This window comes from Canis aureus, chromosome 8 (assembly GCF_053574225.1).
Source record: "Canis aureus isolate CA01 chromosome 8, VMU_Caureus_v.1.0, whole genome shotgun sequence".
Classification (NCBI taxonomy): Eukaryota; Metazoa; Chordata; class Mammalia; order Carnivora; family Canidae; genus Canis; species Canis aureus.
Window position 1 is genome coordinate 14,110,633 of NC_135618.1, and position 27,737 is coordinate 14,138,369.

The 27,737-nt window shown below is 41.0% G+C and overlaps 2 protein-coding genes across 7 annotated transcripts in view; one reads left to right on the plus strand and one right to left on the minus strand.

Annotated features, from left to right (window-relative positions):
- Nucleotides 1-27,737, minus strand: part of LOC144318026 (uricase) — a 77,287-nt gene that overhangs the window by 22,849 nt on the left and 26,701 nt on the right. Inside the window, exon 1 of one of the 3 annotated variants that reach the window (XM_077904909.1) lies at nucleotides 8,800-8,873. The exons of 1 other annotated variant lie outside the window; for it this stretch is intronic. In XM_077904909.1, the coding sequence (XP_077761035.1) occupies nucleotides 8,800-8,829 (30 nt within the window). In that variant the 5' untranslated portion in view covers nucleotides 8,830-8,873. Of the gene's footprint in view, nucleotides 1-1,221; nucleotides 1,475-8,799; nucleotides 8,874-27,737 lie in introns of those variants that run through there. One more of the 3 variants, XM_077904910.1, reaches the window with a different exon arrangement.
- On the plus strand, nucleotides 9,351-25,574 carry DNASE2B (deoxyribonuclease 2 beta). 4 transcript variants are annotated; one of them, XM_077905225.1, is made up of 6 exons: nucleotides 9,351-9,709; nucleotides 12,571-12,748; nucleotides 16,505-16,586; nucleotides 19,673-19,834; nucleotides 21,040-21,240; nucleotides 24,463-25,574. In XM_077905225.1, exons 1-6 carry the CDS (start codon nucleotides 9,597-9,599, stop codon nucleotides 24,801-24,803), a joined length of 1,077 nt encoding a protein of 358 aa, XP_077761351.1. In that variant the 5' UTR covers nucleotides 9,351-9,596; the 3' UTR covers nucleotides 24,804-25,574. The 4 variants fall into 4 exon arrangements, with proteins under 4 accessions (XP_077761351.1, XP_077761354.1, XP_077761352.1 ...); XM_077905228.1 differs by lacking the exons at nucleotides 9,351-9,709; nucleotides 12,571-12,748 and having other exon boundaries at nucleotides 16,369-16,586; nucleotides 21,105-21,240; XM_077905226.1 differs by lacking the exons at nucleotides 9,351-9,709; nucleotides 12,571-12,748; nucleotides 16,505-16,586 and adding an exon at nucleotides 18,979-19,225.

The window sequence follows — 27,737 nt, forward strand, 5'->3', positions numbered from 1 at the left end:
CCTTATCTGGAACTGGAGCTCTCACTAGCGAATACATCCATCTCCAAGGCTAGGATTCAGAAGATTTGTCCCTGGGTTTTACTGGTATTTGAGAGAAGAGGCAGGAGGGAGCAGAGGGACAGAAAAACCTATTTTATTTATCATCAAAACTGAACATTAAAATGGTAATGGAAGAAAGTGGCAAAAATAAAAGTAAATCAAAAACGGCATGCAGTGAGAGTCTGGGGAGGGTCACAAAGAAGGAACCTCACCTGCTAATTGCACATAGGCAATATGCTGAGGGCTGCCTAAAAATCTGTTTACATAAAGCATCACCAGATCCCATGGGAGGGATTGTAAAATACTAACCAACATCAGAAGGTATTGTCATGTTCTTAATCAAAGTGAGAGGGATGGGAGGCTGTCTTAAATCTCAGGGATGGAGCCTGGTAGGTAGGGCACACTGCTGATTTAAGGGACGGCTCTGGGGAAGGTCCCTCAAAAGCCTCTGACCCAGTTTTGGAGGGACTCATCTTCAAGAAAAGGATCAATAAGAAAACTCAAAGAGCAGACTTAGAGGATCTTAATAACTATAATTCTGACAAGGAAAGAGTCACCGCTTGTGGTTGCAGGAGCTTTGGCATCAGACCAGGTCCAAAATCTGTCTTGCTATTTATAGCTTTGTGGCTTGCAACAAATTATTTGTTGGCTCTGAGCCCTCAGTTTCCCCAGCTGTACAAACGGAGATAACCGCCCCAACTTGTAGGAGTTGCTGGTGAGTGTGAAAGTCCCATCTCAGTTCCTAGTACCTAGTGGAGCAGTGAGGTCCATCCCAGCAACCGTGGCCACGTCAGGCCTGGCTGTGGGCGCAGCAGTAGCAGAGATGACAGGAGGGACTTCGAGTAAAGGCACCAGTTTTTAGGGTAGAGAGCTCTGCTGGCTGCAGCCAGAGGAAGACTCTGACATGCCTTTTGAGCCACAAGGGATTGCACCAAGGGGAGGGAGGCACTTGGATGGCTTGGGGCCCTTGGATGGCATGGACGAGGGGCCAGAGCCAAAGGCCTCCAAGATCGTCCATCAGCCCCAGGACACAGCAGGACTCAACAGATGTTACTTCTTAGTCCTATGTCCTGCCATTAATACCCAAGCTACAGTAGCTCAGTCTGCAAAAATGCAGGTAGTTCCTACATGATACATAGAAAGATCCAGTGAGCGCCACACTTCAGATCCACCCTTGCTCACCTCTCCAACTGCATGTCTTGCCACAGCCTATTTCAAACTCTGCTTCAGCTAATCATGGCTCTGCATGATCTCTCTGTCCGTAGGCCCTCGAATATGCTATTCCTTCTTCCTTGAACATCCTTTCTCTTCCTTCTGCCCAACTACCAACCCCTCCACTTGCCGAATGTCTTCTAGTCACCCTTCAGTCTCAGATGCCACTTCTCCCAGGGAATCCGCCCAGTCCCTCAGGTCTGGAGTAGGTGTCCCTTCCATATGCTCTGGAAATAGTTATTGCCTTATCACAGTCTTTATCAAGTTTTGTTGCAATTGCCTCATCATGTGTCTGATTTATTCAAAAATGGGAAACTGTGAAAGCAGGAACCATTCTATCTTAGTTGTCATGGCAACTCCAGTGCTCAGCACAGTGCCTAGAACATAAATAGGTGCCTAACAAATGTGTCGTGAATGAATGAATGGTGCACCACCACCTCCACTCCTTGTGTGGTGACGCGGAATAGTTCTTGAAAATACCCAAAAGATTGCAATACAGAATCGCCACCTCAGCTCAAACCCAAGCAGGAAGTTCCTCTTTCTGGGAAAGTGGGGAAGGCCCCATCTGCTCTCTGATCACCACAGCCCACTGGGAAACAAGGCCTGGGAAGGGCAGAACTGAGTGTGGAGAGAGTCATCGAGGCAGCACCAGGTGCTCGCGTTGCTAGCAAGCCAGCACTCCACGGGGTGGCCATCCGGGAGCTCCTGAGGGGAGGTCAGCGCTCCTCGGCAAGCTCCCGACTAGGCCCTGGCACCAGAGCAGAGATTGAGAAATCCCATTTACTGCGTAACAAGTCAGAAGAAAAGGATCATAACCCTCTGAGGATGGAGTGGAATGGAACAACGGCGGTGTGGGATGCCTAGGAGTCTCTTGATAGGATCTGACACAGCAGATGATGGGTCCAGAGCAGAAACGAGCCTGTCCTCCTCAGTGAGACTCCCCCCAGTTCTGTAGTCAGAGAGTCAGAAATAGGGGCCAGACCCCTGTCATGTATAAAGCATAGTCGAGTGCAGAGGCCCATGTCCATGATGATTGCACAATGAAACACGAAGGCCGCTCTCATGTGGAGGGTGGGCCAGTGGCTGAGAGGATGGGCTCTGGGTTCTGGAATCAGGAAACACAGGTGCGAACCTTTGCTCTGCCATTGTTAGCTCTGCACATGGGGACGAATTTCTCCATCCATAAAATGGGAATAATAGTAGCGCCTACCTCTCAGGATCATTGTGAGGATTATGTGAAAAAAAACCCAAAGCCCTCAGGAAAGAGCCTGGCAAATTTTAAGTGTTCAATAAATGCTAGCCATAATGATCATTGATAAATAATGACCACATGTCAGATTTTTACATCAAGGAGTCCTCCCAATTACTGTTAGCGATAAATACCCAGATTGCGCACCAACCCAGAAACACCGGGGCTGTGTGACAAGGCTTACTTCTGCCTTCACTTTGGTTGTCCTTCCTCAGGCTTGTGTGGCTTCAGGAAACAAAGTTATGAAAGGAAACTCGATTTCCTAGAGTAATACTCTGGATGAAACATCAGAAGGAATAAATTTTAACCTGGCTCTACACAAGAAAAATCCCCTTTCCTTAGACATATCTTGAAAGATAAGGGGCTGGAAATCATTAATTACCTCCAAGTAATGTTAGAGAGGAGACTCCAAGATTGTAAATTAATCTTGTATTTCTCTTCCATAATGAGATAGTGAGGATTCTTTTATTTGCAGGCCATACTGAAAAGGATGCAGGCCCATCACTACAGGTCTAGGGAGGCGTAGCCTGGAGTCTGTTAACCCCTAGAAGGCCCAGTGCATGGATTTGAGGTGGAAAATATTGAGGAAGATTTAAAAAAAAAAACTTTCGTAAATTTAAAAATGACTTGCATTTTCTCTTAAGTCTTAGAAGAGCTTCTGTAAACCTCATCTCTTCCCTCCATAACAGAGAGAAATACAAAAGGGCTAGCTACTCGGGACCCAACACAGATGTAAAAATCAAGTCAGTTGCAGTACACCGTAATGGAAGAACTATGCATGGAGACTGGCCTCCCTTCCTGTCTTTGAAATGTTCTGGAGAAGTTCTTCCAATTCTGTGCCCAGGTTTTTCCTTTGCCTGCCTATTTTCTTGAATACTCACGAACAAAAAGATTTCAGAGAAAGATGCTGAACTAATATGAGAAAAAAGAGCACTCATCTGAACAATCTTAATATCATTTTGGCAGATTTTAACAATACATGAGGATAAGAACAATAATGGTGAATCATACCTGAGAAGCAGTTGGTATTTTTTTTGGCTGCCTAGGATCTACTAAATGTCAGATGGGAAAATATTGATATCTAGTAGAAAATGTCATGTTGCTTTAGGCTGTAGAATGGCTTATTTTTGCAATCAAGGAGGGATATGCCCTGAGTTATGTTCAAAATGTGACTCTAAAGGGATTTGTCAAGCAGATGTTTCAAAAGCAATCTAACAAGTCATATGCATAATTATGGTAGAATGACCTGTTACCTCTTGAAGACTCCATTTATAGGTGCTCAGTGATTTTCACACCTCTACCTCTTACAAAGAAAGAAACTTGTCACTAAAGTCAGTAATTCTAGATGTTGACAAACTGACTTTAAATAAAATAAAATAAAAATTACAAATAAATAAATAGAAGTCAGGGGAAATGCTAATTTTCTCACCAGCCTCTTCATAGCACTAATGGCCTTAAAGCTGAGAACTAGAAGAAGCATCTAGGATTAGGGACAGGTAAGGCCACAACAGAGAATTGATTGAGATCTGAAGAATTTGATGGGAAGGAAATTTTACTGAAACACATACATTGAAAGCTGTCTCTTTCTAAATGTGTAAGTCTTGAGAATAAAAGTAATAGTAGCAACCATTTAGTGAGGGTTTCATATGTGTCAGGAACTTTGCATCTATTATTCCCTCTAATTCTTCACAAGAATCCTATGCAGTAGGTATTTTTAATCCAACCTTGACCAAGGGAGATACTAGGGTTAGGTATCCTGCCAAGGTCACACAATTACTAGGCGACAGATGGCTGGAGGAGAAACCATCCCATTTGCCCCCAGATGGCATGCTCTTTCCCACTGCAGGCCAGAGTCCCTATGCCCCCTGCATGGGCAGCCCACTCTTTAGGGAAACAACGGATGCAGAGGGAGGGAAATGGCCATGTGACTGCAGAAATTTGAATTTCTATACCATTTTTTAAAATTCTACTCATTGGTATCTACATTATCTTATCTATTCCTCACCAAAAAACTCCAAAAACCAACCAAACAAACAAACAAACAAAAAACACAAAACCACCCAACCCTGCAATTTAAAGAGAAAGAATCCATATTCTAAAAGAAACTTTTGTCAGGGATGTTAAGTGAGCTGCCCAAAGTCACATGGCTACCAGGAGGGCTGGTGCAGTGGAAAGAGCCCTGCCGAGCCTGAAGAGCCTTACTCTCTCCCACTGTACCAGGTAGAACTTACTGGACGCCCAGAGATACCCCTGCCCAAACTGTTGCTTTTTTCTAGAACTTAAGTCATTTTTCTTAAATTGCAAGAGAATTCTAAGCTCTGATCGATTCTGTGTATATGGCGGGGATATTTAAGCTGTGAAGTAAGGGGAGAATGAAGAGCTGATTGCCCTGTGGGGCAGGATGAAAATTCAGCTTTGTGTCTTCAGTAGCAGGTACTACATTTGGGTCAAACATTGACTTTCATCTGGGCAGGGACTATTGCAAACATGAGTGATGTAGGCTTATTTGTGGTCATTAAACCCATATCACCAATGGACTGTTTTAGTCCATCTGCAAAGATGATGAAATAACTGCCCCAGAAGAAAAGGAAACAAGGAGGAAAGGAACCAGCATTTAATAAGCATTAGTAATGTGCCAGGGACTATGCACATAGCATCTCACTGAGTCCTGAGACCCCTCCATGAAAGCACAGAATACGAGCCTCACCTTTAGAAAAGGAAGGTAACAGTGTTGAGATTCAAGAGTTTGGTCAAAACTATATGGCTGTTGCAGGGGTGCCTGGCTAACTCAGTTGGTGGAACATGAGTCTCTTGATCCAGGGGTTGTGACTTTGAGCCCCATGTTGGGTATGAAGATTACTTAAAAATAAAATCTTAAAAAACAAAAAACAAAAACAAAAACAAAACAACCACATGACTTTTGAGAGGCAGGGTCAGACGTGGAACCCAGGTTGGCCTGATTGCTTTCACTATACTCAGCTGCCTTTTTGACACAACATTAAAACAAAGTTCTTTAAGATGGGATTTTGCCTGCATACTCATTTTTATTTATTTATCTATTTAGATTTAATCCATTATAAATTCCACAGAACCCCAGAATAGAAATCTCTGAAATCATTTTCATTCAACCCATTCGTTCATCTGTATTTATTTATTTAGCTCCTTTTAGGTGATAAGCACTATGGTAAAGTGCTAGAGATGTAACAACAAACCAGACAGACACTGTTCTGCCCTGATGGAGATGATACACCGAAAGTTTGTACGCTATACACTAAAACAAACCTTTTCAGTAAAGAATCCAAAAGTTAGTATTTTAGGCTTTGCAGACCATGTGGTCTCTGCTGCAGCTACTTAGCTCTGCCATTATAGCATAAAGAGCTATACATAATACAGAAATGAATGGGTGTCACTGTGTTCCAATAAAACTTTATTTACAGAAACAGGCAGTGGGCCAGATTTGGCCAACAATAGTTTGCTGACCCCTGTCCTTGAGAGGAAGGCTCAGAAACAAAATCAAATAATTAGATTATTGCGATAATTACCCCAAGTGAAAAAAACACAGTGAACTCTGGGATACCTAAGCCAATTTGAGAGAGATCGAGGAAAGCTTCCAGGAGGGACTGATTTCCACAAAGCTATGAATGATGAATAGGAATTAACAAAATAACATCTTCTGGCCTTCTTACATTAATTCTACTTATGTTTTCCTTTAAAAACATTTTTCATGAACAATTCTTTGTTTCACAAATATGTGTATCATATTGCTTGTCTCATCAATTTTCATCAAAATAATTCCAGTCCCCTCCCTTTCCTCCTGCAACAAGTATATTGACTTTTTCCTTCAGTTTGTCACATTGTAGAGTTTATTCAGCACATCAACAGTCTTGTAAATGTTCGAACATTAATTTAAACTTTATAGATAAATTTTCTGACATGTAAATCATATCTCAAAAAGCTATTGAAAATAAATAAATAAAGCCAGCAGTCTGACTGCCAGAAGTCCTCAAAGGATGACCAAATTACAATTAAGCCAGCATAGTCCAGGGTCTGGAGAAACTGAACTTTATCTCAATCTCAAGAAATTTTCACAGATAAAGCTTCAAAGAATATGAACTCCCAGCCGTAATTCAAAAAACACACAGGGTAGTGAGGTATCATGAGAAAGAGTTGCAGAAACAACAGACAGAGAAGTATGACTTGCAAAGACTTCAGATATTGGAATTACCAAAAAAAAAAAAATAATAATGATATATTTAGGGCAGCCTGGGTGGCTCAGCGGTTTGGTGCTGCCTTCAGCCCAGGGTGTGATCCTGGAGACCCGGGATCGAGTCCTGCGTCGGGCTCCCTGCATGAAGCCTGTTTCTCTTACTGCCTGTGTCTCTGCCTCTCTCTCTCTCTCTCTCTCTCTCTCTGTCTCTCATGAATAAATAAATAAAATCTTAAAAAAAATATTTAATATTTTTACAGAAATAAAAGAGAACACTGAAATATCTCCTTCTTGAGATAGAGTATATTTTCTCTTGAGCAAAAAACAAGAGACCATAAAAAAAGACCAAGTAAATTTGAAGAAAAAAAAAATAGAACCTCTAGAAATGCATTAAGTGCATTAAGAAACAGATTAAACACAACTGAAGAAATAGTTATTTGGAAGAGATAGATTAAGTAACAGAATAATGTTGCCGAAGAGAGAATTTGAGAACTGGAAGATAAACCCAAATAATGAATCAGGATTAAGACAGACACACAGGAGCCAGAGTATATGCAAGAGACATAAAATGTACTAGGACAATATGTGGAAGAGACACAATTCCAGGAGATCAGGACTGAGGTTTTCCAGAATTACTGGATGAATGAATGCAAACTTTCAACTATAAAATAAGAAGCACATGACCAAGTGAAGGACTCTACCTTGCTCCCTATATTTGGCTAACTTACAATGAAGGAATTTTCTACTGTTTTTAGAAGCCATCATGAACCACTTGGGCCTCAAAAGTAGGCAATGTGAAAACAATTCTATCCAGTTTGCATTTTCTCCATCCACCAGATTCAGTTTCTTTTCACATTACATTACTGTTTTTCGTAAAAACCGGGACACACTGGAATTTAGTCTTTAGGGTAATGTTGAAATCCCTGGAGCCCCTCAATGTCCAGCGCAGGGTTTGCTACCTAGCGATTGCATAAGAAAGGTCACCGGCAATCAGCATGATCAGGTCAGTAACAACTAGAGATAAGAATGTTAACTGAAACTTAATAGCTGAAAGAAAGTAACCTAACAGTACTTTTCCAGACCTTGAAATAAAAGTAGATTTAGCAAATAGCATCCTAATACGGATGTCCCCCAGCCCAACCACAAGAAGGGCTCAGGTCGTAGTAACATAATCTTAGTTAACATTTGTGGATCATTTACTTTTAGCTAGGCATTGTGCTAAGCATGTAATGATAAGAAAACAGGAATTATTTTATAGCCTATTCAACAAATGTTCTTTAGCCTACATAACTGAAAACAAGTTGCTTGTATTCTCTAAATGCATCGATGAATCTTAAGCCTAGTGTACTCAGCCATTACCATTGTACTGCCAAAAGCTATCACAAGATAAAATTAATTTTATTTCACCTTGACTTAGCAAAATATACTTCATGATATGAAATATTTAAAAACTTGATGAAAAGTTAGTGGTTGCTGAAATTCTCTTTCCTGAATACAATAAAAACACATATAAGACAAAATGATACCCATGGAGAAATGATCAGAAAAATGTTTGTTTGTTTGTTTGTTTGTTTTACCAATTTGACAGGTTGCAAACCTCTCAGATACCTGCATAGCCCTGGGTCAGGGCAGCAAGCCTCAAAGTTTAGGGTGTACTAGTATCCCCACAAACCTTGTAAAAAAATGTAGATTCCTAAGCTCCAGTGGAAGAATTCTGAGTTAGCAGGTATGTATTGAGGCTCAGAATTCTGCTCTATTTGCAAGCACCACAGGAAAATGTGGGCGGGTGGTCAGACATCCCTCACAAAACTCAGTCTTCAGAGAGATAGAGCCCCAAGTCCTCACCTTCCTAGGAAACTTGAATCCTGAACAACTCCAGCTCAACCACAGAAGATTCGCAATTTGGTCTAGGTCCCTACATAACTGATCTGGATCCATAACCAGAGGGACAGATCAGAGCCATAATGGTTTCCAGGCATGGGGTAAAGTGCTACTTATTATGACAGCATCTTTAATAATTGAGTCAATTAAAGAAATTCTCTTCATATGCTAGTCTACTCCCTTCCGTCCTCTAAAAAGAGAGTGGTCTCACCTTTTTATAATCATTGTGGTAATGGGCCATTTCCTCTTGGCCTTCAATTTCAAAATTCAGTTTCAAGAGTGAAAAAGAAATAGTTTGAACAAAACAGATGTTTATAACATTTTTTATTTGACCTGAAGGGTGAGCGGTCAATATGTTTACCTGATTGCATTACAACCAATTGGGCACCAAGGCCTCTTGAAACGAAAGCACCAAGTTGAGTGGCTAAAACCAGAGGTGGAGAGAATATGTAAACATCTTTGGTAAAATACAATTAAATTTACTCTTACTTTGAGGAAACCCTTTGAAGATCACCTTAGGAAATGTTTGCTTAAGACTGAGAGAATTAGAACTGATAGATCCTATTACTAAGACATAAGGTTTTGTCATTTCTGCTTAAAGTGGCTTTTGCTCCCAGACAATCATGAGGGGAAAACAGGAAATATATTTAATTCAACAGCTACTTAGCCTCATGGAGTTCCCCTGCCTATTGAACTAAATACTACATGGTGTTCACTCCAAAGAGTTAACTACATAACCCTTTTTTCTCTCCAGAACTTTTGATGACTTTGCAAGCCAGTCAACAGTTCAGCACAGAAGCATCTGGAGTCACGCTGGCAGGTTGTGACAAAACCACACAATTACATGAGGTTCACCCCATTCTGAAAATGCCCGAACAGCAAACGGTGGAGGTAAATGGAACAACAGTCAGCACTGGCACAGCCTGAGAGAGACCTGAGACTCGGAGCCCTCAGGCTCGGGGGCCAGCTTCCTGCTGTGGCCTGGTGTAAAGGTGGCAGATAAAAAAAATGACAGCAAGACTTCTGAGAACAGCCCTCGCTTTGCTTTTCTTTGGCCTCTTTGGGGTCCTGGAGGCAACAACAATATCGTGCAGGAATGAAGAAGGCGAAGCTGTGGATTGGTAGGTAAATGAAGTGTGAGGATCCGGGCCTGCAGCTAGGAAGCCAGAGTGTCTGAGGCCCCGTGGCTTACTGTAAAGTTCCAAAGGAGTCTTCCACCCGCCTCTCCCTTTTAAAAAGAAAGGAAATTAAAGTGTGGAAATGGGCCAATAATCCAAGTAGGGGCAGGCTCCTGAGTGGGGGAGCCTCCCCCTGAGGAAGAGCTGAGCAGCCCCTCCTGAGCCCGATTGACTGCTCCCAGAGGGGAAGGCTGGTGGCCACAGGGTAGGATGGAACCGACAGCCTCGCTCAGTTGGCAATTTCTTTTAATTACACTGTGCCTTTCCTAACAGAACCCTTCCACCATCATTTTAGAGATTGACAAAGGAGAGAAGGCAGAGAAGGCAGGTACTTTTTTTCTGACACAAGAGCTTATTCTTCCCCTTGTGAGAATGGAAAAGAGGCCTGACTGAACAGCGCTGTTGGCTTAGCCCTGTCTGTTAGGCAATGCAAGGCCGTTGTTGGAGTGGGTGCTAGGTCACTGGTCTCCTTCACGGTGTCAGAGAGACTAAGCATGGCATCATATCATAGTCACGGATCCTTCTAAAGCTTCGATCACTTTTTTACTCTTTAATTAAGGTGTTTGGTTTTGACATTATGGTTGGCATCGAGCTTTGTGTAAGCTTCAGGCCAGAGAACACAGATACACTCAGTTTTGACAGTGAACAGCTAGTGAGCTCATAAGAAACAAAATACAGATATGGACGAAACAAGGTTCTTGCCCTCAAGGAGCTCAGTTATGTGGTGAGGGCATAGATGGGGCCATTGGGGAGCATAGACCCCAAAAAGCTTCTCTAAGGAAGTAGTTTTGAGCTAAGTTTTAAGAACAATTATGAGCTGGATGGAAAAACCAGGATGCTGCAAGGGGGTCTCAGGCCCATGAAGGAGCCGTGAGGAGGCCCAAGGGCAAAAAGCCAGAGAGAAGGTGTGGAAGCAGTTGAGTTTTGCTGGTGCTTTGGGAGAACCTGGGGAGATGGCAGGAGGGAAGCTCAGTGGGAGGCAACAGCCAGGTCATGAAGGGTTGTGTGCTGGGGTGCCCAGTCCACACTCCTCCCTCAAAGGGAACTGCTAAAGACCTTCAAGCGGGGATGTGATGCAGTCAGATTCATATTTTAGAAAGCCCACTGGTGGTACTGTCGAGGCCAGCTGCGTGGAGAACGGTCTAGAGTCACAGAGACCAATAGGACTTGTCCAGCATTACTGGTAAGACCATGTGTGGACCCGCGTTAAAGAAATGGTTGTCAAAATAGGAAGGAAGGAACAATCTGAGAAAACTTGCTAACAAATGGGCTGAGGGTTGTAGAAGAGAGAGAGAAATTAAGAAAGACTTTCAGATTGCTGGCTTCTCTGTGTGGATGTGTTCCCTAGCTGTGGAGAAGAGCAGAGTTGGAGTGAAATATAAATTTGGTTTCCAAAATATGGAGCTGGAGGCCTCTGGGACATGTATGTGTTTAGGCTTCTCTGGACCTCGGCATAGAGGTCTGGGCTACAAGCAGATTCAGGAGTCTTCAGAATATACCTGGAAAGGGTTACCCGAGAAAAAATGTTTAAAAGCACTAGTTCTCATCTGGTTTGCCATGACACCACTAGTTCTCAAGCCCCTCAGTGGTGGACCACCGCAGTGTGATTGACACATAAAATGTATTTCTGCCACAACTGAATGGACAGGTGACTTAGTAATACTGGTCAGAGGAATGCTGAGCAGACAGGGCGGCAGCCTTGAGCTGCTATAACTCACTGTGAAGGTCAAAGGGCAGAACAACAGCAGGTCAGCACCAAAGAACAATCTCATGTTTCCTTCCACACACGAGGACCCTGCTCTGAGAGTAAGAATGCATGGTCAGGGCAGGAAAGAGCTCATGTAAATAGAAGCAAATGAAGAATTCATGAAGGTTTTATGGCCAGTGTAAGACACTGGTGTGTGGCAATCGTAAATGCATTAGAATGTTTGATTCATTATGGGTAGTTGATAGTTAATTATGCAATTTTTGGTGTTAGAGAGTATTTGGCTAGACCTGAGTGATTTTGCCCTCTAGAGACTTTCAACACTGGAAACATTTTTGCTTGGCATAGGTGAGGAGTACTACTGTCATCTAATAGATAGAGGCCAGGGATGCTGTGATGCACAGGACAGCCCCCCACAGCAAAGAATGATCTGGCCTGAAATGTAAACACAGCACATTGAGAAGCCCTGGGCTACATAATCCATGAGTGCCTGTGTGCTGTGTGAGCCCAACCACCTCCCCTCTCTGTGAGATACCTGAAGAAGATACAGGAACAGGAGATAATAGCAAAGAAGGCAAAATGCTTATTTGATTAGCTGGTCTTGGCCCTCAATCCTCAAAGCAGGGCAGTCGGATAAACAGCTGAAGAATGTGGTCTAGGCCAGAGGCTCAAGGGAGACTCATCAACTCTGAATGCCAAACCCAAATCTCAGACCCAGCCAGCTAGCTATAAAGAGATGAGTGTGCCAAGCACTTGGGGCAGAAGAGAAAAATACATCCAAGGTCTTTCCAGTCCAACCCTTGGCCTCTCCCCAGTGTGGCCATATGGACTGTGGTAACAAAAGAGAGGCAGTGTCAATGCGCATGGGCTTTCACTAGAGGCACGCTACCCCCCAGGCCAGTTAATGTCTCAGGACATGCCTGGTTAGATTCGCATTCCTTCTCTGGGAAGAAGCAACGATAAGGGTGAGAAGAGAGAGAAAGCTTGATCAAATCCCTTTCCTTAGACTTAGGAAACACAAGTAATATGATATATTTAGGTGTTTAACACCAGGGAAGCAGTCAATAAATGTTAATGATTAGATTATTTCCTTTGTCAGGTTTGTTTTTTATAAGTTACCTAAGCAGCAAGACAAGGAAAGCAGACAGACTGGGTTAGAGTACCTATACCTCGACTCTACTACCAGAAGCTGGAGGAGGAGTAAGCAACTCGTGAATACCACGAAGAGTGCGTTGGGAAGGACATTACAACAGCTATATGAAGCCTGTGCCTCCAAGGTATGCTATAGTCAATCATTCATCAGAATTGTACAAAATGCATAAAACAGAATCTAAAGCTTCCAAGAGATTTGAACTGATAACCTACCTAACCCCCAATCCTGAAGTAAGCCGGCACAGAATCTGAATCAATCTAAGACCTTAAGGAATATGTCATCAGACTCCAGAGCAATGCCAAATTACTGGTACACTCAGCACTATATCCAATAGTATCACTGGGTGAGGTGTGAACTAATTACATATGGAAGCCTTCTGGCTGCCAGCCTCTGCCAATTCACTCAGTACTTGCTATCTTTTTCCTCCAACGGAAACAGAAAGGAGCCCCCTCCTGCTATAATGCGATATCGACCTGCAGTCAGTACGCCACGAGGGATGGATGGCGTGTGCTCTGGTGGTGATGAGTGGTGGCGGCCCACATAAAGGTTTCCTCTTGGTCTTCCTTTTAATTTATCATTTTCCAAATAGTAGCTTGAGAGCTAGGGCTCTAGAGCAAGGCCCTGAACTTGCCTGAATAAAGATTAAACCTGCTATGGGGACTTGATCAGGCAATGAGCTAACCAGCCAGAGGGATACAGGTAAGTAGGCCTCCTGGCTCACTGTGGGCAGTCCCCGTGTTCCAGGCACTGTCTGCTGTTCAGTGACAAGATACTGCATTCCAACCAGGGGTGACACAAAAAAAAATCAAACAATAATATTCGGTTACATGCATGAGTATGCATTGCTAACACTCACTTATGGAGCAGTCAGTGTATAAAATGACTCTGCACTCACAGGGTGCTGGGCCTTTTCATATGTCAGTAAATTTAATCCCCACAATACTGTGTTAGACCCTAGTGCTCCGGTACAGGTATATCTGAGTATTTATTCAAAATGTGCAGAGAGCTGTCCGTATGTGTGTTAATATTCACTTTACTCACCTGCCATTAAGACCAGCCTTCAGAGCCAAATTACAAAGTACGAATTTATTTGTAAGGTGTGCCAAGCACCATTCTAGGTGCTTTTAAAAATTATCTAATCCCAGCAGCAATCCTGTTTTAAATTAATAGACTATTATGTAAAGTCAACACTGCCTGCAGCTGCTTCTGCTTTCCAAGGTTGGGGATGGAGGCCGGAAGCATAACCGATCAGTAAGAAAATCAGCACTTCCCTTGTTCCCTTCCCCCCTGGGCAGAGAAAGGAAAGAGCAACATGGTGGAGCCTCTGTCATTTACTTAAGTTGGGGCAGATGGTTCCCACTTTGGCAGAATATAATAATCATCTTTGGAGGCCCAAAACTAGCCCCAGAGCGCAAGAGAGCTAAACTGCTCTGCAAAATATAAAAGACTAGATGAGGGGCGGTGGCTCAGTGGTTGAGCATCTGCCTTCAGCTCAGGGCGTGATCCGGGGGTCCTGGGATCGAGTCCGGCATCAGGCCCCCTGCATGGAGCCTGCTTCTCCCTCTGCCTGTGTCTCTGCCTCTGTGTGTGTGTGTGTGTGTCTCATAAATAAATTTTAAAAATCTTTAAAAAAAAATAAAAGAGTAGATGAGACCTAGGAATCAGAAAGTTCAAGAAGCACAGAGGGAAACTGAGAGTAAGTCTGTGGTGATATAAAACCATTCAAGAAGAAAATAAAAAAAAACAAAACCATTCAAGGTTTCATACCTTCAGTAAAACCTGCTCACATATAAGGCCTTGAGTGATAGATTCTAGAAAGAAAATGACAGTAAAGGGGCTGATTTCCATTTCTGATTGGCATAGATCCAAAAGAGGAAAAGCAACAATAGTGGGTGACATCCAAGTGAGATGGGGTATTCTCTGGAAGCTGGAACTATGTGCCAGAAGTGATAATAAGACATAACTCCTCCACCTCCTGACCTGGAATTCTAACAGAAAGCAGAATGCAAGATCAGACCAACTGATTTTATTTTTTGTTTTTTGTTATTTTTTAAAGATTGTATTTATTTATTCGTGAGACACACACACACACAGAGGCAGAGACATAGGCAGAGAGAAGCAGGCTCCATGCAGGGAGCCCGATGCGGGACTCAATTCGGGGACCCCGGGATCAGGCCCTGAGCCCAAGGCAGAAGCTCAACTGCTGAGCCACCCAGGCGTCCCCAAAACCAATTGATTTTAAATCTCAGTTGTCAAGATGACCTAGGCCAATATCTCAGTACACTTGGGATTGTTTCCCTTCTTTTGCCTTTGTCCATAAGAACTTTCCATTCACCTTTGTAATGACGCTCCTCGAATTGTTGCAACTGCCAGTACTTGTCTGTCAATATTCCCTCGACTCGGGGCAGAGATTGTATGAGTCTTATTCAACAACTGGTAGTCAAACTAATACCCAGCCTATGTGTTAAAGAAATAAAGGTGTCCAGAGGCACACATAGGCCTACATATTCTTTTTTTTAGGCCTACATATTCTTAAATCCATAATCCTTCCTATTTATCAGAGAGCCTCTCTTCACTAGGGCTACATCCCATTTAGCCTTAGCTAGTTGTTACATTCCTGGTTAGAATAATAAATATTCATCTATTATAGGAATAAAGTTCCTCATAGAATCTTCCTCCCAGAGTCCCTTCACATTGCACACCAAAGGCACACAATGGCCTCATGACCACATTCAATGCTGGCTCACTGAATAACTAACTGTCAAAGTCCTCCAGCTGAGGATCTAAATGCCAACAGTAGCTATGGTCATTTGTGGAAAATGAGGGTAAGAAGATAGCTTCTTTTCTCGGATATTCCAAATATAGGAGCCAAGAATGCTTCACGGAGTATATGGCACATTAAAAATTTTTTTTAGATTACATCAAATAATGAAGCAACTAAGTGACTTAGTTATTGACTTTTTTTTCTGAGACAAAAGGAAGAGCCTCTTTTTTTTTTTTTTTAAAGGAAATGGGTTGTTCTTTCTTGCTTTTAATTATGTCCCTGAGATGTTTTCTAATATTAACATTATTGGCCTCAATAAAAATCACTGAATCATGACATAAATGAAATGGAACCACACGGAACAAATGTAAGCAAGTTTCCAAAATATGACATAAGAGATACCAACAAAATAATAGATCCATTTTTACTTAGAGAATTGGCCAACTGTTTAGAAAATTTACTCAGATTTTGCCTTCCCAGAGGAAATCCAATATCACACACTCAATTTCACTACTTTTTCTAAGCAGGAAAATATCAAGCAAGAAAGGTGAAGTAATGGATACGCTGAGAAATGGATTGTAGGAAAATCCTTCCCTGCAGAGAGGTAGTGGGAACAGAGAATGAGGAATCCTGATTAAACACAAAATGATGATGAAGCCGTGAAGCACAATGTAGGTAGAGGAAACCAGACCCTGACAGCCAGTTCTGCATTGTGTCTCTAATATCAGTGGAAAAAACCCAGGTGTAATCCTTGGCTGGTTGCTCCTACTTCATTTCCTGAACAAATATTTAAGTAGTCCTTTATTATACACTGGTTGTCAAATGAGAAACACAGTCCAAAACAACCAAGAGAAATAGGAATATTGCCCTTGCACGCACATCACAATGCATAGGGTTGGTTCCCTGTCACATAAGACGAAACCATGCATGGCTGAAAATGGACTTCCTGTTCCCTGTTCCCCCATATTGATGGGGAAGCTGTCTATTAGGAGAACGGGTGACTTCTCATGTGTATTAATGAAAGTTCCATATTGCAGTCTGGGTGGCTAGTAGAAATGTTGTGAGCATTTATGAGTTTAAGATTTACACCATTATAACCCTAATGTGTTCCTGCAGAATAACAACACAGCCTACCTACTATACAATGATGGGGTCCCCGCATCTGTGACTTACAGCAGAAAGTATGGACACACTAAAGGTATGACAAAGGCTGTTAGTTTCTCTTTCCCCCTGGAAATCAGCACTCTTTTAAACGTTCTATCTTGAATATTCTTATATTCTACACTAAAAGGATAGCTTTTCTTTTTAACAGTTCGAGTTATCAAAATGTCTGGGTTCTATATCACAAGTTGTAATTATATCATTTGACTTGGAAATCTCCTTTTCACAAATTCCACTTTATTTCTTAACATTTTTTTAAAGATTTTATTTATTTATTCATGAGAGACACACACACACACAGAGAGAGAGAGAGAGACAGAGACACAGGCAGAGGGAGAAGCAGGCTCCATGCAGGGAGCCCAATGTGGGACTCGATCCCTCGACTCCAGGATCACACCTTGAGCCAAAGGCAGACACTCAACCACTGAGCCACCCTGTGGCCCCTTATTTCTTAACATTTAAAAATATATGCTTTACAGCAGAAATTCAAATACTGACTACTGAGAACACCAGCCAGTCTGTGTGTGTATGTGTGGGTGTGTACACACACATTTCAGTCAGGTTCATAGAGGTATAATTTACATAGAATAAAATCCACTCTTGCTAGTGTACAGTTCCTTTTGAAATAAACATTTTTGAAAAATAGTTTTTTATATTACAATAACTTTGTTATATATTATAGTAATTTTTATTATAGGAACTTTTGTTATTTTTCTATTTATTAGCTATGTTTATGTATATATGTTATCTAAAAATTCAAAATGCCGGGCAGCTCGGGTGGTTCAGCGGTTTAGTGCCACCTTCAGCCCAGGGCCTGATCCTGGAGACCCAGGATGGAGTCCCACGTCGGGCTCCCTGCGTGGACCCTCTTCTCCCTCTGCCTGTGTCTCTGCCTCTCTCTCTGTGTCTCTCATGAATAAATAAATAAAGTCATTTTAAAAAAATTCAAAATACCAGGTAAGCCTGGGTAGCTCAGTGGTTGAGCGTCTTCCTTCAGCTTAGAGCATGATCCTGGTGCCCCAGGATCCAGTCCCGCATTGGGCTCCCTACAGGGAGCCTGCTTCTCCCTCTGCCTATATCTCTGCCTCTTTCTGTGTGTCTCTCATGAATAAATAAAATCTTAAAAAAAAATAAAAATTCAAAATGCCAGCAAACAAAAATTGTAATCCTAAGACCCACTAGATACCATATTAATCCTTTCTACTTACTTTTTTATAATACGTATTTTAAAACATTTTTATGGGGATCCCAGGGTGGCGTAGCAGTTTGGTGCCTGCCTTTGGCCCGGGGCACGATCCTAGAGACCTGGGATCGAATCCCACGTCAGGCTCCCTGCATGGAGCCTGCTTCTCCCTCTGCCTGTGTCTCTGCCTCTCTGTCTCTCTCTGTGTGACTATCATGAATAAATAAATAAAATATTAAAAAAAATAAAACATTTTTATAAAACTCTTGTAATGACTGTTTTCAACCATTTTTCAACTTAATACATCATAGATAATTTCCCATGGCAACAAGTATTTTTCAGAAGGTCCCAAACTCAAGGCCTTCAGAGACAGGCAAATGGATGTCAGCAAGCCAGGGGGGGGAGAACTAGCAGATAACTGAAGCAGTGGAGGGGGCATATTTTGTCAAAAGGGGCAGACGGTACTCAACTTGCCTTTTAGGGATGCAATTTTTCAGGAGATATTGAAATTAGTGTTTGTGGAAAATTTCCCCAATTTTTAAATGTTGGCAATGAACTCAGTTTTAAAAATACTCTGCAAGCATAATAATATGTATCGACAGGCTGGATTTGGCCAGTAGGCTGCCACTTTGCAACCTCTGATTAAGAATATAATTTGTAATGGCTGTCAAATGTCATGAGCATTGAAAGCTTTTGATTTAGCCAAGTTGCCCTCCTGATGGTCCTATTAGCATAAAATGCAGCAATTTTTATAATATACCACATTCTCCAACCTCTTCTCCAACAAACTCCAACCACCATTCTCACGTCACTCTGTTAGTTGCTACAAGGGCTTGGAGAAAAGACTAGAAAGGGAATGGGACCCCATGTCTAGAGGGGGAGCTCTCTTTGTTAGCAGATGCCTGACATCCTGTGGCATTAGTACCCAGAGGTCAGGATTTCAGGCAAACAGCGCACTCATCTGGGCAAAAGACAGCCCCTGAAGGTCATCCAGGAATATTAGGCAGCAGAACTTTGGACATTTTCTACCTGGACACAGGGACTGATTCTATCTAAACACACTGAGAGACCAATAGTGTGCTTTCTTAAAGTGTGTTCTTTGAAAAAAAAAATAATAACTGGCAGACATTTGGTGTCTACTCTAACAATAAGGCAAACCTGAATAGCTTTGTATTTGCATGGTCATACGCAAACTGGAAAGTCTAGTCAGCATACCAAAACTATCTCGATTTATTTATAAACACAGAAATAGTCACAGATGCCTGCTGGATAGGATTCATTTTGCCATGTCACAAGATGATGAAAATCTCTGTTTTCTTTCTTTCCGGTTTTCATGTTATTTTGCTCTAGAAATCTTCACTAAACACAATTAATTGGGCTGTTTTGGCATGGCTTCTCCTTTAATTCTCTTTGTTTCTTGTTTCTGGGCTTGTGGAATTGACTAGTCTTCTACACATAAGTGAGCATCGGTTTCTTACAACAAATTACCATAGGTACAGTTCTCCATCTGATATTTTCTCTTTCAACTCTTTTTTTAACCAGCTTTTGAAAATAGCTTAGCTGCTTAGCAGTAAAGAGATTCATTATCTGAAGCTTGCCAGGTGACTATATAGTTTAACAAGGTCAAATTCCAATTTAGCAAATCTGCAGTCTGCCAAAACAAATTCTCCTTGAGGTTTCGACGTGAAATTCCTCTTAACTCTTCACAGGGTGGCTGCCCTGGCTTTCTTTTTGGTGGCTTATTATCAGTAATGGGGCAATGTGATGTGTGCCCGAATTGGTTTTGAAATCTTTGAAAAACAAGCATGATTTTTGTGATTATTAATGGAATAAAACGTTAGCCCCAAATACAAATGGGCTTAGATGTTGCAGCTTTGAACTCTATTGTTGAATAGAGATTTATTTTTCTAATGGATCTGTATTAACTGTATCTTTGGTAGGCTTACTGCTGTGGAACAGAGTCCAGGGATTCTGGCTGATTCATTCTATTCCCCGGTTTCCTCCAACTCCTGAAGAAGGCTATGATTATCCACCCACAGGAAGAAGACACGGACAAACTGGCATCTGCATAACTTTTAAGTACAACCAGTATGAAGCAATAGGTAACATTAGAGTATGTTAAAAAAGAGATTGCAGTGTTAAAGAAAGGACTTGGAAATCTATTAATATATTAATGACTTAATCTATCTCTCTATTCATTAACACTCTGATACCTAGATTCTATTAGATTCTAATATTGGCGTTGCCATGGTGAGACTTTGAGCAGGTTCGCTTACTAGACCTTTGTTTCCTGATCCACCAGTGAAGTCTTTGAAATTGATCAGACGTAGTATTTTCAAATGTCTATAGCCATGTGGCTCTGTGGGAAAGCAGACCTAACAGTTACAGATCTCCATACTTTTTGAGAGGAACTAGAAATCTAGGGATGGGAAGATGTGAGAGAGTAGGAAAGAGAGTATGGTCTCAATCTTATTTAAAGAAATAATTGTGCAGATTACATGTTGCCTGCAGGCCACCAACTTGACAGCTCCAAGCCACATGATCTTCCTTAAGATCCCAGGCTCCAATGGCCAAAAATACTTGGATTTGGAAAACTTCGATGGGAGAGAAAGACAAGTAGGAATACTGTTTTACCAATCACAGGAGGCTGCTAAATTGTAGTAAAAAGTGATTTACCTCTATATATGGGAGGTTTAGAATATGTTTTTCATCAAATGTCCATCTTATGACAAAGATTACTGAAGTTCTCATCCAAGAGAAACCCTAGTTTAACTAACTGAGTTCCAGTAATGATTATACAGATGAATAACACAGAGATTAGATGTACATGCTGATGAGTTGATCATTCTTCAAACTGATGATCGGTACACAGGAGTTCTCTTCTTTTGTATATGTATATATGTAAGAAAAAACGTGATCTCCAATGCGAGGCCCAATGCCTGGGTTTGAATATCAACTCCATCAGGTACAGGCTTTATAACCCTGTGCACACAACCTAAATTCTCCATTAATTCGTCTGTAAAATGAGGATGATGATAAAAGAACTTACTTAATGTGGTTGCTATCAGGATTGAATCAATAAATCCATGTAAAACTCATAGAACAATGCCTGGAAAGTAGAAAGTGCTCAATAGCTGTCAACTATTTTAACCAACAGTAAGTTGAAAGCTATTGGCTTAAACAAGGGAATACTTTTGGTGTTGCTTCTTGTTTGGTCTGTTTTTAATTCACAACAAGATATATAATATTGACAGACATTTCTGTTTGTGTCCTAATTCTCAATTTTTCTTTCTGTTTCTTAATTCAGATTCTCAGCTCTTGGTCTGTAACCCAAACATTTATAGCTGTTCCATCCCAACCATCTTTCACCAGGAGCTCGTCTACATGCCACAGCTGTGCGCTGCTGGGTCCACCTCATCAGAGATCCCTGGCCAGCGCCTCACCTCACTTCAGTCAGCCCGGGGCCAAAAATTTATCCATTTTGCAAAGTCTGATTCTTTCCTTGACGGTATGAAAGATCATGATCCAACCATATGTAACCTTGCTGTTGGACTCACTTTAGATTGTATAGAGGAAATATTCTGATTAGTCAGGGGCAGAGAAGTAAAAGAGAAGGAAGGAAAGGGAAAAGAGAAGTCAGATCAGTTCAAACATTTGCCTGCTCTGCTTGAGTGGCACAATTGCCAATCCAACTGCCGAAGTCTCTCACAACCATCCAGCCAGGGGCCAGTGAAAATTTGCAGTCGCCAGCCTCCATTGAGCACAGAACCACAGCTGTCTCCTTTTTCCACTCCCTAAACAGCTATGTTAACCCTCCTTTATTCTCAAGTCCTTTACATTACCCTGCTTCCTCATTCCAGCTTCGCTTTTTCCTTCGTAGAGAGAACAGAGATCACCAAGGAGAAACCACTTCAAGGACAATCCCCACCAAAACCGTATGGAGTTTCCTCAAAAAATTAAAAATAGAAATATCACATGATCCCAGAATTCCACTACTGGGTATCTACCCCAGGAAAACAAAAACACTAATTCAGAAAGATCTATGCATCCCTATGTTTTTGGAGCATTATTTACAGAAGCCAAAACTTGGAAGTAACCCAAGTGTTCATCAATAGATGAATGAATAAAGAAGATGTGGTATAAATACACAATGGAATATTACTCAGCTATAAAAAGAATGAGATCCTACCAATCGTGACAGCATGGACGTACCTTAAGGGTATTATGCTAAGTGAAATAAGTCAGACAGAGGAAGACAAAAACCATATGATTTCACTTATGTGTGGAATTTTAAAAACAAATGAGCAAACAAGCAAAAAGAGCAGAAATGGACCCGTAAATATATAGAACAAACATAATCCCCAAAGGGGAGTGGATGGAGGGATAGGCAGTATGGGTGAAGGGGAGCAGGAGGTACAGGCTTCCAGTTAATGGAAAGAATAAGTGACAGGGATGAAAGGAACAGCATAGGGAATATAATCGATGGTATTATAATAGGGTTGTATAGTGACAGATGGGAGCTGCACTCTGGTCGGCACAACATAATGGATAGAGTTGTCCAATCACTATGTTTTATACCTGACACTAATATAACTGTATGCCAGCTATACTTCAATTTTTAAAAATAGCTTTAAAAAAAAGGAAACCAAAACACACCCACTCTCAACAATCTTATCTGTTTCCATTCCTTTTCATGAGTTTTCTCTCATCCCTACAAAGCAGTACATCCCCTGCCTTGGAACCCATCCCCTAATACCTTGATTCATCCACTTTATCTCTTCCCTCTCGTCTGCCTCAATGTCCCCACTCTATAAGATCTGTCCCCTAAGTACACAAACATTCCTGAAAATACTCCCTTGGTTCTAGATCCCCTATATTTCTGGTTTCTTTTTTTTTCTTTTCTTCCAAATTTCTTTTTATAACACTCTTCAGGGATGCCTGTATGGCTCAGTGGTTGAGTGTCTGCCTTTGGCTCAGGGCGTGATCCCGAGGTCCAGGGATCAATCCCACATCAGGCTCCCTGTAAGGATCCTGCTTCTCCCTCTCCCTATGTCTCTGCCTCTCTCTGTGTCTCTCATGAATAAATACACAAAATCTTTTTTTTTTTTAATTTAAAAAAAAGACTCTTTGGGGCCTTCACTGGCTCCATGCTGCTTGAGTGCAGTCTTGTGTCTCTGTTTGTAGACACTCCAACCTCTCCCCAGTCACCAGCGACTCTCTTAGTTGACCTCACTGTCTTCTCTCCTTGCTTGCTTCCTTCCTTCCTTTTATATTAGATAAAATTTACTGAATGCCTCCCACTTTCCAAGCCCTGTGTTAGGTACCAGATAGAGATCCAAAAATTAACAGGACAGAAATAGCCTCTGCAGAATTTGGCACTGCTAAAACCATTTCTTCCTGAAACACTCCTCCTCCCTGATTGGTGGGAGGGTACAGACTCTTGGTCTTCTTCCCACTTCTTTAAGTCTCTTCTGCAAGGTCCTCTTCCTCTGCTTACTCCTTAGGTGACTGAGTTGCCACATGATCCTCTCTACTCTTCCTTATCTCATTCTACGTATTCACTCTAGGTGATTCCAGCAAGCCTTCGGGTGGTTCCCAAGACTAGGTCTGTACCCATACTTCTGAACTGACAGATGTATTCAACAGTGGGTTGGACATTTCTACTCAGAGGTGGCACAGTCACGCCAAATTCATCATTATCCCCCACAAATCTACTCTTTTTCTTATATTCTGCATGGTCAACTGGGAACTCTAGATCCCTCTTTTCCTCACCCCTCTATCAAGTCATCAAATTCAATCACTTCCAGGTCCTCAGTAATGCTCATATTTATCTTTTCCTCTCCAAACTTTCTGTCACTGCCACAGTCCACACTTGTGTTTATCATTACAGTTATAGTGACAACCTGATGTTTTCCCTATATCTAATCTAATGCACCTTTCTCAGTTCATCCTCCATATTGCCTCTCAATTCATATTTATGATAATAAATCAGTTTCTATTAGTTCTTCATTAACACTTCTTTAAAAACTCCCCCATTGAGGGGCACCTGGGTTGTTCAGTTAGTTAACCATCTGACTCCTGATTTCAGCTCAGGTCATGATCTCAGGGTCATGGGATTGAGTCCTGCATCAGGCTCTGTGCTTAGTAGAGTCTGCTTAAAATTCTCTCTCCCTCTCCCTCTTCCCCTCTGCTCTGCTCTCTCTTTCTCTCTCTAAAAAGAAAAGAAAGAAAGAAAAGAAAGAAAGAAAGAAAAGAAAAGAAGAAAGAAAAGAAAAGAAAAGAAAAGAAAAGAAAAGAAAAGAAAAGAAAAGAAAAGAAAAGAAAAGAAAAAGAAAAGGAAAAATTGCCCCATCAATTTCAGGAAAATCCAAACATTTTGGCAAGATTTCCAAAGATCCCTAGAAGCTGACCCCTGGTTACTTCTTTAGCTTTATTCTTTCCAAAGATCTTTTCAGGACAAAAACATATATTGCTCTCTTGTTTGTGTGGAACAGAAGACATTTTTAAACACCAATGTCATCTCAGTAATAATGATAATAACCTTTATTTGCATATCACTTTAACACTTACAAAATGTTCCCCCATTCACTATCTCAATTGTGTTCTTATTATTGTGCTTGTGACATCCATATATCAGGGGTGAATGATGATTTCCATTGCTGAGGATATTTTCAGAGACTTATCTAAGTATAAATACTAACCTCGCTATCATTCTCCCTGTAAACTCTAGACATCTTTGTAGCCTGGATGGCTCAACATTTGAAGACACACTTGCTAACAGAAACCTGGCAGCGAAAAGGACAAGAGCTTCCTTCAAACTGCTCCCTTCCTTACCATGTCTACAATGTCAAAGCAATTAAGATATCTGGACAGTCCTATTTTAGTTCTTACCAGGATCATGCCAAATGGTGTGTTTCCCAAAAGAGGACCAAAAATCGTTGGACCTGTATTGGAGACCTAAATCGGAGCCCGTACCAAGCTTTCAGAAGTGGAGGATTCATTTGTACCCAGAATCAGCGTATTTACCATGCATTTCAAGGACTGGTTTTGTATTATGAAAACTGCAACTGAACTTGGTGAAATAACATATGCACTATCATTTCCAATGCCAAAAATGGGTCTTCTTCCATCAGATCCATTCTTTATATATTAAAAACCTGTGAATGTAGTTATAGCCCACATACCATCAAATAAAATGCTTTTCTACCATGTTTACCATTTTGTCTTCCACTTAGTGGCAATTTATCTACTTTGAATTTATGTGCCATAAACATAAATCATTACACATATCTAAAGTGAAAATGGATGGAGTGGAAGAAAAAATATTCTCGATTGTTCATAGATTGACTGGATATCTCCTAGATTAATTTCATCTCCTTCAAAAGATTTTCCTGACTCTCCTTCTCATCCCTTGTTGAAGGAAAAACATCTCTCTCTGTATCTCACACTCCTTTAGTCATCATCTTCTTAGAGTTCTTTTCATTGGCTAATGGTTGTCTTATTTGTTATTCTTGCAGCTGCTCCTTTGTAATCTTGTGATCTTAGGCCATTCACCTGAATTCTCTGAGGTTTGGTTTCTCATCTACAAGATGGAAATAATGTCTAAATATGTTTAAACACCTAGCACAGAGCCTGGCAGAGTTGACACTTAAAAACACTGTGGAATATGAGTATGAATCCCCCTAACAAGTTAGAAAAGACAAAGAAAAGTTTAGAAATAAGTAATATTTTTCAAAAAAAAATTTAAGTTGGATTAGGATGAAGAAATAAAACAACCCACCTACCTGGGTTAAATAAAGAACTGTGACATAAAGGAACACTAAACAAATCTAACAATCTTCATTCCAGTGTGTTTTATTTTGGGAGTTCTGATCACTAACTATAACCGTGATGTAAATAAACAGTAACAAATTTGCATTAAGTACTAATTGTTCAATAAAAATTTAAATATGGTTCCCAATTTCAAGAAAATTACAATCTAACAAGAGCAATCACAATAATAACTAAAGCCAGCACTTATTGAGCATTTACTATGCAGTGAACAGTCAACTCACATTTTTTATTTGATATTTATAATGATACTATAGAGTGGGAATTATTACATACCATTTTAGTGACGAGGAAACTAAAGCCTACAAAGCTTCAGTAACTTGCCCAATATTATAGAGGTCTAACTGACCTCTAAGACTATGCTCTTTACTTCTGTTCCAAGAGACAGTAAAGTAAAATAATGCTATATAGGATAATATATATATATAATGTCTCACCACCAACCAAAATTCAGGGGACATAATGGCATTAGTTAAATGAAAAGCAGACAAAGGGCAGCCTTGGTGGCTCAGAGGTTTAGCGCCGCCTTCAGCCCAGGGCATGATCCTGGAGACCTGGGATCCAGTCCCATGTCAGGCTCCCTGCATGGAGCCTGCTTCTCCTTCCACCTCTGTCTCTGTCTCTCTCTGTGTGTCTCTCATGAATAAATAAATAAAATCTTTAAAAAAAAGAAAAGCAGAGAAAAAACTAAGTTTGTCTTCCTGTCAGAAGCAAAGATAAGCTAAGGAAATAGTGAATACTAGCTAGCTAACTTACATGCTTGAATGTATGAAGAGATTGGAAAAATATGTTTTATCCTCACAGAAAGCATCTGAGCATAAATAATTCCAATAAAAAAGGATTAAAAGAAAAGCTATAAAGTACAAGATCCTGACTTTAAAGGTAAAGACGGCCAGTACTTTAACCAATAGCACAGATAGAAATGAATGAAAAGGAAAAAGAGAAAGCAAAGGTCAATTGAAGAAGAAATTTTATTGGACTAAAAATACACACAATAGATATGAGTTTCCCCCAAAAGGTAAATCCAGACCTTTTACAAAAGTGGTTTTATCTCAAGCTCAACAGAAGAATCTGAAGGAGAGGAGAATCACAATCAGAATCTAAAGAGTATAAGGATGTGACAGAAAAGAAAAAGAAGATGCTGTCCTACTGGCAATGCACAGTAAGAATGTGCTTCCCAGTGAAGGGGAGAAGGGCAGTGACTAGACTCTGCTTGAGGAAGGAAAGAATGCTAGAAAGGAATTGAACAACCCTGGTAGGTAGTTCAAGGATATCAAATACTGACCTTGGGAGGAAAGACTGTATCTTGGTGTTGGTAGTTCCCCCAGGCTTAGGAGCTTAGGGGTAGCCACAGAAGACCGAAGAAACTAGTATTGCTCTCTTTCTCAAGAATATGCCCAAGCCAGTTATCCAATCATAGTGATTCTTAGAGGGACACTGTGGGGTATCCTAAGGATAATAATATAATTGGATGGAAATTGAAACTTTTGAGATTATAGGTGTGTGTTTTCATTTGGTTTCCTTTGGGAGAAAGAGAAGGATATGGGCGATATCAATGAATGAAATTTAAGTTCTAAACTATGATTTAAAATGCTGGAATTAAAGACTCATGTCTAAGATGGGAGTATACTTTACAAAAAAAGTGTAAGATTGTATTTGGCCAGACATTACTTAATGTAATCGCAAAGGAAGGATATTAAACACAGAAACAGATCTATGGCAATAATTAGGGTAGAAAATGGCGATTCAGAAATTCCAAATCATTTCTGCTGTTCCCTCACATGTTTCTTACATGTGAGCTTCTTAGAAAAGCTTTTTTCCCCTGTATATATCATGTGTCCCTTTTCTCTCCAGCTCCAAATGCTTGTGACACAAAAGAAAGTAAGTCATATGGCATCCCAAGGCAGTAAGATTCAGAAAGAGTTTGAGGTAGGGATATCACGACTGAGTCTTGGTGCTTGAGTACTTGGTCTGAAAGGTCATGTCCACTGGAGATAAGATCATCATTGCCTGCCTTGTGCTTGCTGAAGCAGAGGCTGGAGAATGCTGTAAGTGCACCCCAAGTTCAAAGGAACACAGAGTAATATCAACTCTAAATGTCCAGTTGCCAGAAGAGTTCCTTGTGGAGTCCAGCTGTTCTCCTTAGTCACATATTCTATGACATACCACTGTATT